Source organism: Malus domestica, chromosome 01, assembly GCF_042453785.1.
Source record: "Malus domestica chromosome 01, GDT2T_hap1".
NCBI lineage: Eukaryota > Viridiplantae > Streptophyta > Magnoliopsida > Rosales > Rosaceae > Malus > Malus domestica.
In genome coordinates, this window is record NC_091661.1 from 27,231,402 (window position 1) to 27,243,548 (window position 12,147).

Below are 12,147 nucleotides of genomic sequence, written 5' to 3' on the forward strand. Positions count from 1 at the left end.
CTTTCCTTTTGATTTGAAAAGTACCATGAGTGATTTTTTAGAATAGAAATGTTCTTAACGTTAAAAGTGAACAGTATCAGAAGTGTTTCGTTAATGATCTTTACTATAATTGGAGCTGGAAATGTTAGGAAGTGGAATTGGTGTGACCACACGAACATGGCGCAGCTACCTCACTTTTTCCTACCTTTTTCTGAGAGGGATAGGCTTTGTGTTGAGAAGTGGAGTTGGTGTGAAAACTTTACATGGATTAGAAGGCTCGCAATAACCAATCAAGCGTCATATGGAAATACCAAGGCATGTGTATGAGTGGATCGGCAGCTTTACGATTTGCCAACCGAAGGTCCCTTTGAGAGGCTCGTGCTACTTCTGCAGCACCACCACTCATTTACAACAAGATATATGGTCCCGTTTGCGATTACTTTTGTAGAAGCACTTCCAAGCAGCTTTTGATGAAAGCATGTTGATATTTTACAAAAACTCGATTATTTTTTATAAACACTTGAAAATGTTTTTTGAAGGTGTCAGACCTGTTTGAAAGTGCTTCTCTAATAATATTTTTGTTCATAAGTGATTCGAGTGATAACGCGTTTATTAAAAGAATATTTTATAAAAATGTAAATACTTTATGGATAAGCGCCTAACACATAAATCAATTCAAGTATTTTTTACAACCGAAAATACTTCTTTTTTTCATGTCAAACATCGTCAAAAATGTTTCTGGTAGTTTAAGTTTATGAACTCTTTTGAAAGTGCTTTTAAAATGACTAGTAGTTTTTTTAGAAAGTGTTTTTGGGTTCCAAAAGTATTTTAGTGAAATGTTTGTAGGCCCCAAAAATATTTGAAGTGCTTCATAGAAGAAGCACATAAACCCGTTATATGCTTCACTTTAAGTGCTTTTCAAGAATTAACTATCATTTTTACTAAGAATTGATTTAAAAAATATTTTCATTAAAAACGCTTTCTGTCATTTTAAAAATAATTTTAAAAGTAATTTCAAAGAGTACTTAATTATTTTAAAAACACCTCTAAATAATTTGGTTGTGGCAATTAATATTTTTGTTCAATAACACTTTTAAATTTTTATGTCCAAACAGTGGTGGCCCTATGTACGTGTCTTCTTCGTGCCGGCTGTTGTGCGTGACAACATATGCAACATTTTTCAAGAGGTGATAACAATACAGGACGAGAGAGAATTCGAGTTGTTAGTGACATGGGAAACGGAGTCGTTTCGTCTTGTATGTTGGATCTTAATTGCAGCAAATCGAATTCTGAAAGATTGCTTTCCTTTTGGAAACAAGTTCCTCTCTTTATTCTTGTCCTTGAATTTTCTAATCAACACGACACGAGCTGCATGTGAAATTGGGAATAACAAACCAAACGGCGGTCGCTTTTGGAATTTCCAACCCCAAAACATGGAAAGAAAAAGTTAAAAATAAATTAAATTAAATAAAACAATTACATTACTTGATTTTCACCTTTTTTTTTTTTTTTGAGAAATACTCGATTTTCACTTTGATTCTTTGTGATCTTGTTAATTATTACATTTTCATTAAATACTGTTTAGTTTGGGTTTGAAATCAAAGTCCTAATCATAAATAAACAGATAAATCAATTTAATACATGGAATCCAATGGGGGTAAAGTAATATGCAACTACCACCATGCCATTTAATTTTCTTTTAACAATTTTAGACATGCAGCGGCATTTGGTAGATTGGATGAGATATGTTGTAATCAATTAAAATTGATTTGAGTTATGTTATTTGTTGTGTGAAATGTGAGATGGAAATGAATGAACATGATGAGTTACGAGTTCAAAATAGAGTGAGTTATCTAACATATTCTTATACTTAAGTTACAAGTCACTGCCAATCTAATCCTATCTCTAAGGCTAAACCACATTCAGCCCATCAAACGGGGCCGTAGGACTTCGCTTGCTAAATAAACAAGACTACAAGACTAAAAATGAGTACTCCTATCTGAATCATATCTACAAATCACATGATTCACATCTCGTTTTCAATATATACGTAGTTCACATCTCTTTAAGTATTAAACAAATTTACGTGGCACAACCGGTGTTTGTGTCAATGATGCAACGATATATGAAAAGAAAGTTATACATGTCAATCGTATCTGTGATATCGAACGTCTCAATGACATTGACAATAAACGCATGTCAAATGGAAGATAAACTCTTTCAAAAAATCGATATGTGTTATAAGTTATAACACAAGTAGAAAGACATCAAAAAACATATTCCCCCTCTACTTATATGATGACAAGTGAAATACCGACTTTGAATACCAAGTACTTGAAAAATCTGTCGGCACAAAAGTGCTACAACTAACATTATTCTCAAAAAAAAAAAACAAACATGCTAACATTTATGTATCACACGTTGTGTCTGTGTTAATGATACAACAATATATGATAAGAAAGTTATACATATCAATCGTATCAGTGATATCAAACGTTTTAATGACAGTAAACATGTGTTATGAAAGCTAAACTCTTTCAAAAAACATATCATCTCACTACTTATACGATGAGACGTGAAATACCGACTTTCAATACCCAGTACATGAAAAAATCTGTCGGCACGAAAGTGCCACAACTAACATTATTCTCAGAAAAAAATCAAACATGCTAGCAATTGAAATGAAAGTGACTAAAGTGGAAAAAGTAAAGTTAAGGAAGGAAAAAAGCCCGCAGGAAAACGAAGGTGTAGGGAGAGCGTGAGAGGTACGCGAGCGGAGGACAAGTGGTACCATCCAATTCCAATCCGCCACAAAGATGCGTTGGATTTTTGGTTCAACAAGCAACAGCAATCATGGCGGTGTCTTTATTTCTACAAGTCTTGTGCGTTGCATTGCAGCTGCGAGCTGGCTACCTACACTGACAGAGAGTGTGAAAGAGACGACTGGGAGATTCAGACGCTCCTCCTCCTCCTCCTCCTCCTCCTCCTGCATTCGCCGTTTGAGCTCACAGTCTCTCACTCGCGGTCCTGCCCGCTCTCGGATCTCTCAGCCTGAAAGGTAGACATTGGCTGTTATGTTTTGCAGTTACTATTTTAGTTTTCGATTTCGATTTTTTTTGAATTTTTGGTTTGATTTGGTTTCGACATCAATGAAGTGCGGATGAAATGAATTGAATCGGATTTATTTGATATTGCGATGTATTGTTCTTGAGATGTTTGGTGAGATTAGGAGTGATTGGTTTGGTTTGTGAGTTTTCTAGATCTGCATTTCAACTGCGGAAATTTATAGTATACGAAATGAAATGCTCAAGTTTCAGCTGAGTTTCGATCGAAAAAGAAATATGTTTCAAGTGAATTTTGGTATTTTTGAGCAATGGTTTTGATATGGAGAAGCAATGTACGACTGTGATTGCATTTCTCAGTCTGAGAAGGATATTTTCATTGTGTTTTTATTCCTTTTCAAGTACAATTAGTTTGAATTTTGGGTTGTCGGTGCGCCTACGCCTTACCAGAATCTGCACTTGTGCAGCATAAAAATTTCTACTTTTTAGCAGCCTCGGCACACACTCTCTTTGTCTCTGCTCAGTTGAAAATGGAGGCGGAAATTGATGCTGGTACACCCTTGGACTACGCTGAATTTCAGATTTTTCCGTCCCAGAACAGGTTAGGTTCTCGCCTTTCGGTAAATTTAATTCTTTTAAGGGTATATTTTTGCTCTTCGGTTGTATTGGATCATAAAAATTATTCTTTCTGTATATACTATACTTGTGCATTATCAAAATTACAACGAACTTTACAAAACCTTTGATCTTGACTTTAACTAGAATGGGTTTGTGGAGATATGATTCGATGAAAAATTCAAAATGTCCATGAAAGTGATTCCTTTTATTTGTGGTTTGCTTCATTAATGTGTTTGAGGATGGTCTAGGTATGAGGCGCTTGTTTCCAGTGACGGAGAAGTAGAAAAGTTAGCAGGCGGGGCACTTGAACCGTTGTTGCCACATTTTCCGGAAGTAAATGAATTGCATTCCAAGGGATCAAATGCTAACCTCACACTCCGACTTCCTAAAAGCCTGCATGGTGCTGCCTGGTTCACGAAATCAACTTTAACCAGGTTTTAAACACTCTAATGTTTAGTTTTTCTTGTTTCTTTATCTTCAGTTTAATTATCCATTTTATTTCCTGATACACATTGTTTTGCTTCATCACAGATTCCTGCAAATTACTGGTTCACCAGAAGTAATGCATACTGTTACTGCTACTGAAAAAGAAATATCTCAATTGGAAGACGCCAAAAAGTTTCATGTTTCTTTATATGGCCAGGTCCCTTCTCCCGTCTTTCAAGATTGATGTTTGAATGTGTACAGTTTAATAACTATTCTGTTATCCGGCAACTAATGTGTGATTTTATCAACAGTCTGAAGCTGAGATTGCACCATCAGATGCTTCGAAGTATGTCCTTTTAATTCTTCATTTAAGATTTCGTTTGAGTTGCATCAGCATGACGCTATAGGTATTTGTGCTGTCAGGAACGAACTTTTGCAGGCTCTGGACTTGAGGCTTACAGCATTAAGAAAGGAATTAACTACTGCTATTGAAAAGGCTTCTCATTCCTCATTCAACTCTAAGGAGATTTCAAATTTAGCAATTTTTTCTCAACATTTTGGAACAACAGATTTCAGGTAAGGTAGTCACTTAGATTAATAGAAAGGGTTAGTTGCTCTGAAAGAGTCCGTTGTTTGAAGATTTATCTGCTGAATGTTCTTACAAAGGCAGTATCATGATGAAAACACAGGAATACTCTGTTCAAGATTTTAGAACAGTATCAACAAGGCAAGAGCAATGATCCTCAAAATGATGACAAGTCGGGTAATTTTGGAGATGACAATGTTGAGACGGATGGGAGTGCTCAGATATCCAAGCCGATGAATTTCGCTACGCCAGTAAAATATAGTGTTTCACCTGCAAAAGCTGCCCAGGTTGAGCGACAGAGTTCAACCGAAAGCGGGGAGTCTTCTGAGTCAAGTGACGAGGAGCGAACATCTGCAGAAAGAAGTCGGAGTCTTATGAGAAGTGCCGCACCTAGAAGGTCAGCATCTCCAATGCGGAGGATTCAAATAGGAAGAACTGGGTCACGCAGAGCTGCTGCATTAACTATTAAGAGCCTCAATTACTTTCCTTCTAGGGAAAAGCCTTTTTCAGAAGAGGGTGAACCTGAACACTCAAACAAGAAATCTGAGAGCAATGCACGAAGGATGAGTGTTCAAGATGCAATTAGTCTTTTCGAAAGCAAACAAAGAGATCAAGCTGCTGCCGATGCTCAAAAAAGGAGCTCGTTAACAAATATGTCTGTGAGTACAAATAAAGCTGTATTAAGAAGATGGAGCTCGGGTTTGGGGGAAACTTCCACCCATAGTCAATCTGAAATTGCCTCTGGTGACAGTGGTCCAGTGACTTCCAATGATATAAAGAATGGTGAGGCGCCAACATCTTCAGAAGAAATGAAACCAGAGCCTGATCTTTTAGCCACAGATCAAAATACTATTGAAGCTCCTAAACAGGCAGTTAACGAAGGAAGATTTGAGAAAAATTTATCTAGTCCAATTGATACTGAAGCAGACTCTACTATAACTCTGGGAGAGAAAAGTAATCGAAAACCAATAGCTTCAATGGAATGGAGTCAAGAAAGGGAAGCAGAATTGAACCAAATGCTGATGAAAATGATGGAAACTAAACCTGTTAAGCCTGTGAAGCCTGTTAAATCTACAAAGCCTCAAGCTACGAGAAATCAAAGCCTTCCTTCTGAACAGAGAGGTGGCTTTTATGACCACTACAAGGAGAAGAGAGATGAAAAACTACGAGGTGAGAATTCTAGAAAACGAGCAGAGAAAGAAGCACAATTTAAAGCAATGCAGCGAATTCTTGATGAAAGGAAAGCCGAAATGTCCTCTACAAAGGCGAATGATATTGATAAAAAACGTGCTACGCAGAAGCCCCAAAAATCAGTTGGAAAAGTATCTCAACCTGCAAATCCTAGAAAGGAAAATGCAAAGCCTTCTGTTACAAAGAAGGCTTCACCTAGAACATCACCAATGCCTGCTACACGCAAGTCGTGGCCATCAACACCAACACCAAGAGCCACAGGGGCATCGCCAGCTAGAACTCCTGTTGCGGTTACCAGCACTACCCCGACCCGTCAAAAACCCAAGCCAACACCACCCAGTGCTAAAGTGGAAAGACCCCCACAGCGACAGAAGAATGTGAAGGAATCTGTGATTACTAATGATAGAAGCTCGAAGGGAGTAAATGAGAAGCAGCAGCAAGCAGTGAAAAAGAGTGGTAAAACAACAAAACCTAAAGTAGTGACAACCTCTGGTGATTATTCTGATATAATTCCAGCAAAGCACAACAAGGTGACCAAGAAAAGCAGTGTAGTGCCAGTGGAATCAAAACCATTTCTTCGGAAGGGTACTCGAACGAGCCCTGGTGTTGGTCCTGTCGTTAACAAGACAAGAACTTCTCCTCAATCGGAGGAATCTTTGGGAAACAACACAAATATTATTGAAACTCAAGAGGATGAGGTGATTGGTAGCGCTTCTGATCCTGTGAGTCAGCATCAAGAGCCAGATATTGTGTCAATCAGCCTTTCAAATGATGCTGTGGAACCAGAAGCTCTGGTAAATGATAGCCTGATGTGTAGTGAGACACAGCATGTTGACCCAGTTTCTCCTGATCGTAATGATGACTTAAAAAATGTTGCAGAATCGTCAATGCAAGTTCAAGCTGAAGAAGAATCAACCATCTCCCCAAGTGCTTGGGTGGAAATAGAGGAGCATCAGGCCATGTCTCCATGTAACAACGACTCATCTCAAGTAACCACTTCAGCCAATGTTGCACCAGCTGGACTGTCAAGTCCTCGTGTCCGCCATTCTTTGTCCCAGATGCTGCAAGAGGAAAGTAATGAACCAGATAATATTGAGTGGGGAAATGCTGAAAATCCTCCTGCTATTGTGTTCCAAAAGGATGCACCAAAAGGACTGAAGAGGCTCTTAAAATTTGCTCGGAAGAGCAAGGGAGATGCCAATTCGACTGGTTGGTCTAGTCCGTCGGTTTTCTCTGAAGGAGAGGATGATGCTGACAGTGTACTCAGAAAGTCTTCGCTTCATACAAAGAAGTATGAACCGTACTCTAGTAAGTTTCCTGCTTTCGTTAGAATTTAGTCATGCCCTTGTGTATTTTTTCTTTTGCTCCTTTCCTCCCTCCCTCGCTAACCCTTGCTTTAATTTGTTGTGAAAGCAGATAGTTGACAAAAGAAGATTGTATTTCATATTGTAGTAGAGAAAAGTTAGATGGTCGGATGTTCATTTTTCCCTCATGCTAATAATCATTTTGGATTTGTGCATGCAGCTCAATCAAATATTAGCAGATTTGACGGGCAGAGTTCACATAAGTCACAAGAGAACCGGGATGCAGCTGCAGGACCTGCAACTAAAGGTTGTCTTTCCACGTGACTAGTACACAGTATCGTTTTCTATGATTTTTTATTTTCCTGCAAAGTTTTTCTACACCTGCGTACAGAATTTCAACGCGCCATTTCTAATTCGCTTGATTAAGATTCCAATACTCTACTATCTGTGTTTCAGCTGCAACAAGGTCATTCTTCTCTCTTTCAGCATTTAGGGGCAGCAAACCAAATGAGATGAAGTTTCGCTAATCCTAGAGACTCGTAGAGTACTGGAGTCAGATTCTGCAAAACTTTCTATTCTTCCTTCACTGTCGTTGTAGCATGCATGATGCATTCATCCACACGCAGAGACGATGGACCGTCCCTATACTTCTGGCATTTCTTTTTTCTTCTTTCCTGTCGTAAAACTCTGTTTCGGGGTCTTTTGTACATGCAATATATGCCCTTGTTCTGTTCTTAACCCTTATGCTTAGGATGTCAAGTAACTACAGATCGGTACATGTCGAGTCGGGTTGATTTTATTTATTCTAGGAACAAAGTTGCTTCATAACGTATCCAGTTTCAAGTCTGTAAACTTTGCGTATATTGGCATCAATACGAATGCTTTGTGACAGAGAATGCCTCTAAATAACATAGGAATATGCTAACTCCGTCGTCACCATTTTGCTTGCTCCACGAGCATTTCACAGCTGCATAGCAATTGGGTTTTCTCGTAGAAGAGAGAGAGGTGTCACGTGACTAAGTACGAAGAAGAAAGAAGAGAGAGAAGTACTGCGAAGAAGGGGAGAGAGGAGACAGAACAAAAGAAAGATCGATGGGGTAAAATTGTAAATGAAAAATAATTAAAATTACAGCCACGAAATCATGTGAATAATGTGAGTTTGCTGATAATTAATTAATAGGTAACTAATCCCTAAACCATTTTCACACATTTCTCATGTCATTCAATTTACTTCTGCTGAACTAAGAGCTACTTGTTCAGAAAACAAGTCTTTTAATTTTATATGGGATATTTTTTTTCTATTTTTTGTATTTTAAGAAAACCTCGACGGTACGAGGGATATTTTATTGATAACGAAAAAAAAGTTACACCTAGTTAGGGGAGACATAGACCTTACCCCTCATAATGCTAAGAAAAGGAGAAAAACAACATTGAGTAAGAAAAGGGACATAAACCTTACCTCTCTTGAAATGAAAACAAAAACGATACAAGGGAGGGGGGAATGAAACCTAACCCCTCTAAAGCTAAACCTGAAAGAAAAATACAAGAGGATGCAGTTTGACAAAATCATACAACACAACCACACTGGCATATTCGTCACAGCAAGGAAAATGCCAACAAACTTACTCAAAGTACAAAACAAAGCTAAACATATTCAACAATTACATGATACATTTTAAGCACTATCCTATTCAGCAACTGTGAAAGAAGAATGCTCCATGGCATGTTTACTAGCAAAGAACCAAGCACAATCCAAAACCCCGTGAAGAATCCAACTCCCAAGCTCATGTAGAACCACTTGTCTTCGAGTAAACTGTATCCTCCTCCTCCGTCTTGCTCAACTGTTGGTGGCGGTATCACCCCATTTGGGCTGCAATTCTTGTGGAGTGGAGCTCCGCATAGTTCGTTGCCGACGAAGCTAGACTGATCAAGGAGCTGCAGCTGAGTGCTTTTCGGAATTCGTCCCGTCAAATTGTTGTAGGACAAGTTTAAGTGACTCAGAAATGTCAAATTCGTCATGCTTTGAGGAATTTCACCATCAAGTTGGTTCATGGAAAAATCGAGAGATTCTAACTGTGCCATATTACCAATCTTTGAAGGAATTCTTCCGGTGAAGCGGTTATTCGATAAATTGAGTGACTGCAATGCGAGGAGGTCGGTAAGTTCTTCAGGGATCTCTCCATACATAAAGTTGCATGAAAGGTCCATGAATTTTACGAATTCCAGAATCTTGTTATATTCCATTTCTCTCCCTTTCGTTACCAAGACTGCATTCTCTACATTTGTAAATTCCATAATACCATCACTTTGCGAAAACATTGTTGGCCAAACGGATTCTGACAAATCAGCCATGGCGCTCAAATTGTGGAAGCATCTCGGTATCGTTCCAGAGAGTTTATTACGTGCAAGGTCCAATATCTGGAGACTTTTCAAATAACAAATTTCAGAAGGAATGTCTCCCTCAAACTCATTCGAACGAAGGTTAAGAACCTGCAACTCTGAAAGGCTTTTACCCATCCATATTGGTATGCTTCCGACAAACCCATTTCCACTAAGGTCAACAACTGACAACATGGTACAGTTTTCTAGGGAATGTGGCAATTCTCCGTACAGGTGATTATTGCGCAAGTGCAGCGATTGTAGATTTAGCAAGTATCCCATGGACATTGGGACATTCCCAGTTAGGTTGTTGTTTTCTAAATGTAGGAATCCCAATGATGTCCAATTCATCCAACAGTCGGGTACTTTTCCAGTGAGATGATTGTTCTCGAGATGAAGAATAGAAAGTTGGTAAGGTTCATCCCTCCTACCACAGAAGAAGTGGAAAACAGATCCAGAAAATGATGAATTGGAAAGATCAAGCCGATCTAATGAGGTGGGAACAATAGGCAATGCACCAGTGAATTGGTTGGAACCAAGATCAACTACTGAAACAGGAGCAGCAACTATATTTTGAATCTCCCCGTACAATTGATTGTGAGAGAGATTCAGATAATCTAATTGGAATGTTAAGTTCCAAAACCAAGTTGGAATAGTACTTGAAATTCTTGTACCAGACAAGCTTAGTTTTTTTAATTGCGTTTGTTTCTGAAGCCACATTGGCCATTCAGGTCCCAGGCGCCATGAATCCAATTGCAAACTTTCAAGTTGAAAGGGAGGAAGCCAACCTCGACTAGTTTTCAAAGTCAATGAATTATCTTGTGCACTGAAACGCTTCAACTTTTTAAGGTTGCTAAAAATAACTTCCGACACTACACCTTCTAACGAATTATAAGATATATCCAAATCTGTTAGCATTTTGAGTTCACCAATAACTTCTATTAAAGTTCCATTAAACTGATTTCCAGATATGTCTAGTTCTACTAAGCTTGACAGATTTCCTAGGGACATTGGAATGGGACCTGATATTGAATTACCTGAAAGATCAAAGTGCCTTAAACTCTTAAGGTTTCCAATGGAACTCGATATTTCACCACGTAAGGCATTGCCATAAAGAATTAAGGACTCGAGATTGTTCAAGCTATACAACCATTCAGGTATGGTAGAATTGAATTCGTTCCCCCCAAGATTAAGAGATGTAAGACTAGTCATATTCTGAATACTGCTTGGAAGTTGTCCTGTAAGTTGATTGGCTTCTAGACTCAATTCAAGGAATTTTTGGTTAAACCACCATTTGGGCATCGGATCAAGACTAATAGAATTGTGTGACAAATCGATTTCCCTCAAAGATGTGATATTTTGTGAACTGCCCGGAATTGGACCGTGGAAACCACAAAAACTGAGATGAAGAGAAACTAGATTTTTAATACTGAAAACCCACCTCGGCATCAAAGAATTAAAACTGTTTCCAGAAAGATCAAGGACGACCAGGGAAGTAAAATTTGTGGTGGGTAGAGGGGGAATTTGATCAAGTTCACAATCGGACATAATTAACTCTACTAAAGAAGGGAGCGTGTTTGTAACTTGCAACCAGTCAGATGCTTTGCTAAGATTTACATAACCCAAGTCCAAGTGTTTTAGCAAAGAAAGACCAGAAATCCACTGAAGGTTCTCTACCTTCAGATTGGAATGGAAAGTACTGAGATTGAGATAGCGTAGACTGGAGAGATTTCCCAGTTTATGAGGAATTACTCCACCAAACGCTGAGTTTCCAAGATTAAGGTGTGTTAAACTTGTCATAGAACCAAAGAAACTAGGAATTCGTGTTGTACTGAAATCATTGTTGCTTAGGTCCAAGAAGTTGAGATGCTTTAAACTGAGCAAAGAAGGATTTATCTTACCACCGAAAGAAGCGTAGAAAACCCCATCAGAGTAGGAACTATTAAGGTGCAGCTCATGGATGTGGCCGGTTATGTGATCACAGACAACTCCTGTCCAACTGCAACAGTCTGAACCTTCTTCTGCAACCCATGACGAAAGCCGATTGGCAGGGTCCTCGAGATCTTGCTTGAACATCATAAGTGCTTGTCTTTCGCTTTCTTTGCAAAGCGGAGGCCAACCGGGAATTCCATTGCATAAACCAATACCGAAAGTAATGGTTGCAATAGCTAGAACCCTGATTAGTAGTAAAACAACTCTCATGCTTCTCTCCATAAAGTTCTAGTGTATGAAGTAGGTGATGTGTATGTGAATGAAGGATCCAGAGTAGTGCTACCTATATATATACACTAGGCAGCCTCACTTTTTTTCTGAACCATCCACTACGGCATGAGCAGTTTTTCTAAACCATCCTCTACGGCATGAGACCGCATTTTCAAAATCGATGCACATCAATGACTGTAGTGGTTGGACGGACTCTTGGAATCTTTGACAAAAATCTCACAAGTGATAAGATAAGATGGATTTTATTTATTTATTTATTTTAGAATTTAACAACTAGCTAGTCCATCTATAGAAACAGAAGTTAATCTAGGGTCCCCCTCGGAATTGGGAATAATAGGTCCTTCAAATACGTTGTATTAATTTAATGAGTAAATTATAT

General features: G+C 38.6%; 2 protein-coding genes across 8 annotated transcripts; one reads left to right on the top strand and one right to left on the bottom strand.

The window, feature by feature from the left end:
• Nucleotides 1-2,641: 2,641 nt before the first annotated feature.
• Nucleotides 2,642-7,898, top strand: LOC103438455 (COP1-interacting protein 7-like). 7 transcript variants are annotated; one of them, XR_011583221.1, is made up of 10 exons: nt 2,667-3,037; nt 3,509-3,642; nt 3,908-4,093; nt 4,191-4,302; nt 4,397-4,431; nt 4,509-4,661; nt 4,775-6,656; nt 6,742-7,170; nt 7,387-7,473; nt 7,623-7,898. XR_011583221.1 is itself a non-coding variant. In XM_029102652.2 (9 exons), exons 2-9 carry the CDS (start codon nt 3,572-3,574, stop codon nt 7,691-7,693), a joined length of 3,111 nt encoding a protein of 1,036 aa, XP_028958485.2. In that variant the 5' UTR covers nt 2,642-3,037; nt 3,509-3,571; the 3' UTR covers nt 7,694-7,898. The 7 variants fall into 7 exon arrangements, 3 of the variants coding, with proteins under 3 accessions (XP_028958485.2, XP_028958496.2, XP_070681928.1); XM_029102652.2 differs by having other exon boundaries at nt 2,642-3,037; nt 4,775-7,170; XM_029102663.2 differs by having other exon boundaries at nt 2,803-3,037; nt 3,534-3,642; nt 4,775-7,170.
• A 698-nt stretch (nt 7,899-8,596) lies between these two features.
• Nucleotides 8,597-11,931, bottom strand: LOC114824914 (receptor-like protein EIX1). The gene has a single exon (XM_029102624.2). It carries the CDS (start codon nt 11,757-11,759, stop codon nt 8,811-8,813), a length of 2,949 nt encoding a protein of 982 aa, XP_028958457.1. The 5' UTR covers nt 11,760-11,931; the 3' UTR covers nt 8,597-8,810.
• Nucleotides 11,932-12,147: the final 216 nt, after the last annotated feature.

Excerpts from the sequence above, each read along its gene's own strand:
- LOC103438455 (XM_029102652.2), top strand. The coding sequence starts at position 3,572 with ATGGAGGCGGAAATTGATGCTGGTACACCCTTGGACTACGCTGAATTT. Across the intron at positions 4,303-4,396 it reads ATGTTTCTTTATATGGCCAG|TCTGAAGCTGAGATTGCACC; the intron begins GTCCCTTCTCCC and ends TTTTATCAACAG. Across the intron at positions 7,474-7,622 it reads TGCAGGACCTGCAACTAAAG|CTGCAACAAGGTCATTCTTC; the intron begins GTTGTCTTTCCA and ends TCTGTGTTTCAG.
- LOC114824914 (XM_029102624.2), bottom strand. The coding sequence starts at position 11,759 with ATGGAGAGAAGCATGAGAGTTGTTTTACTACTAATCAGGGTTCTAGCT.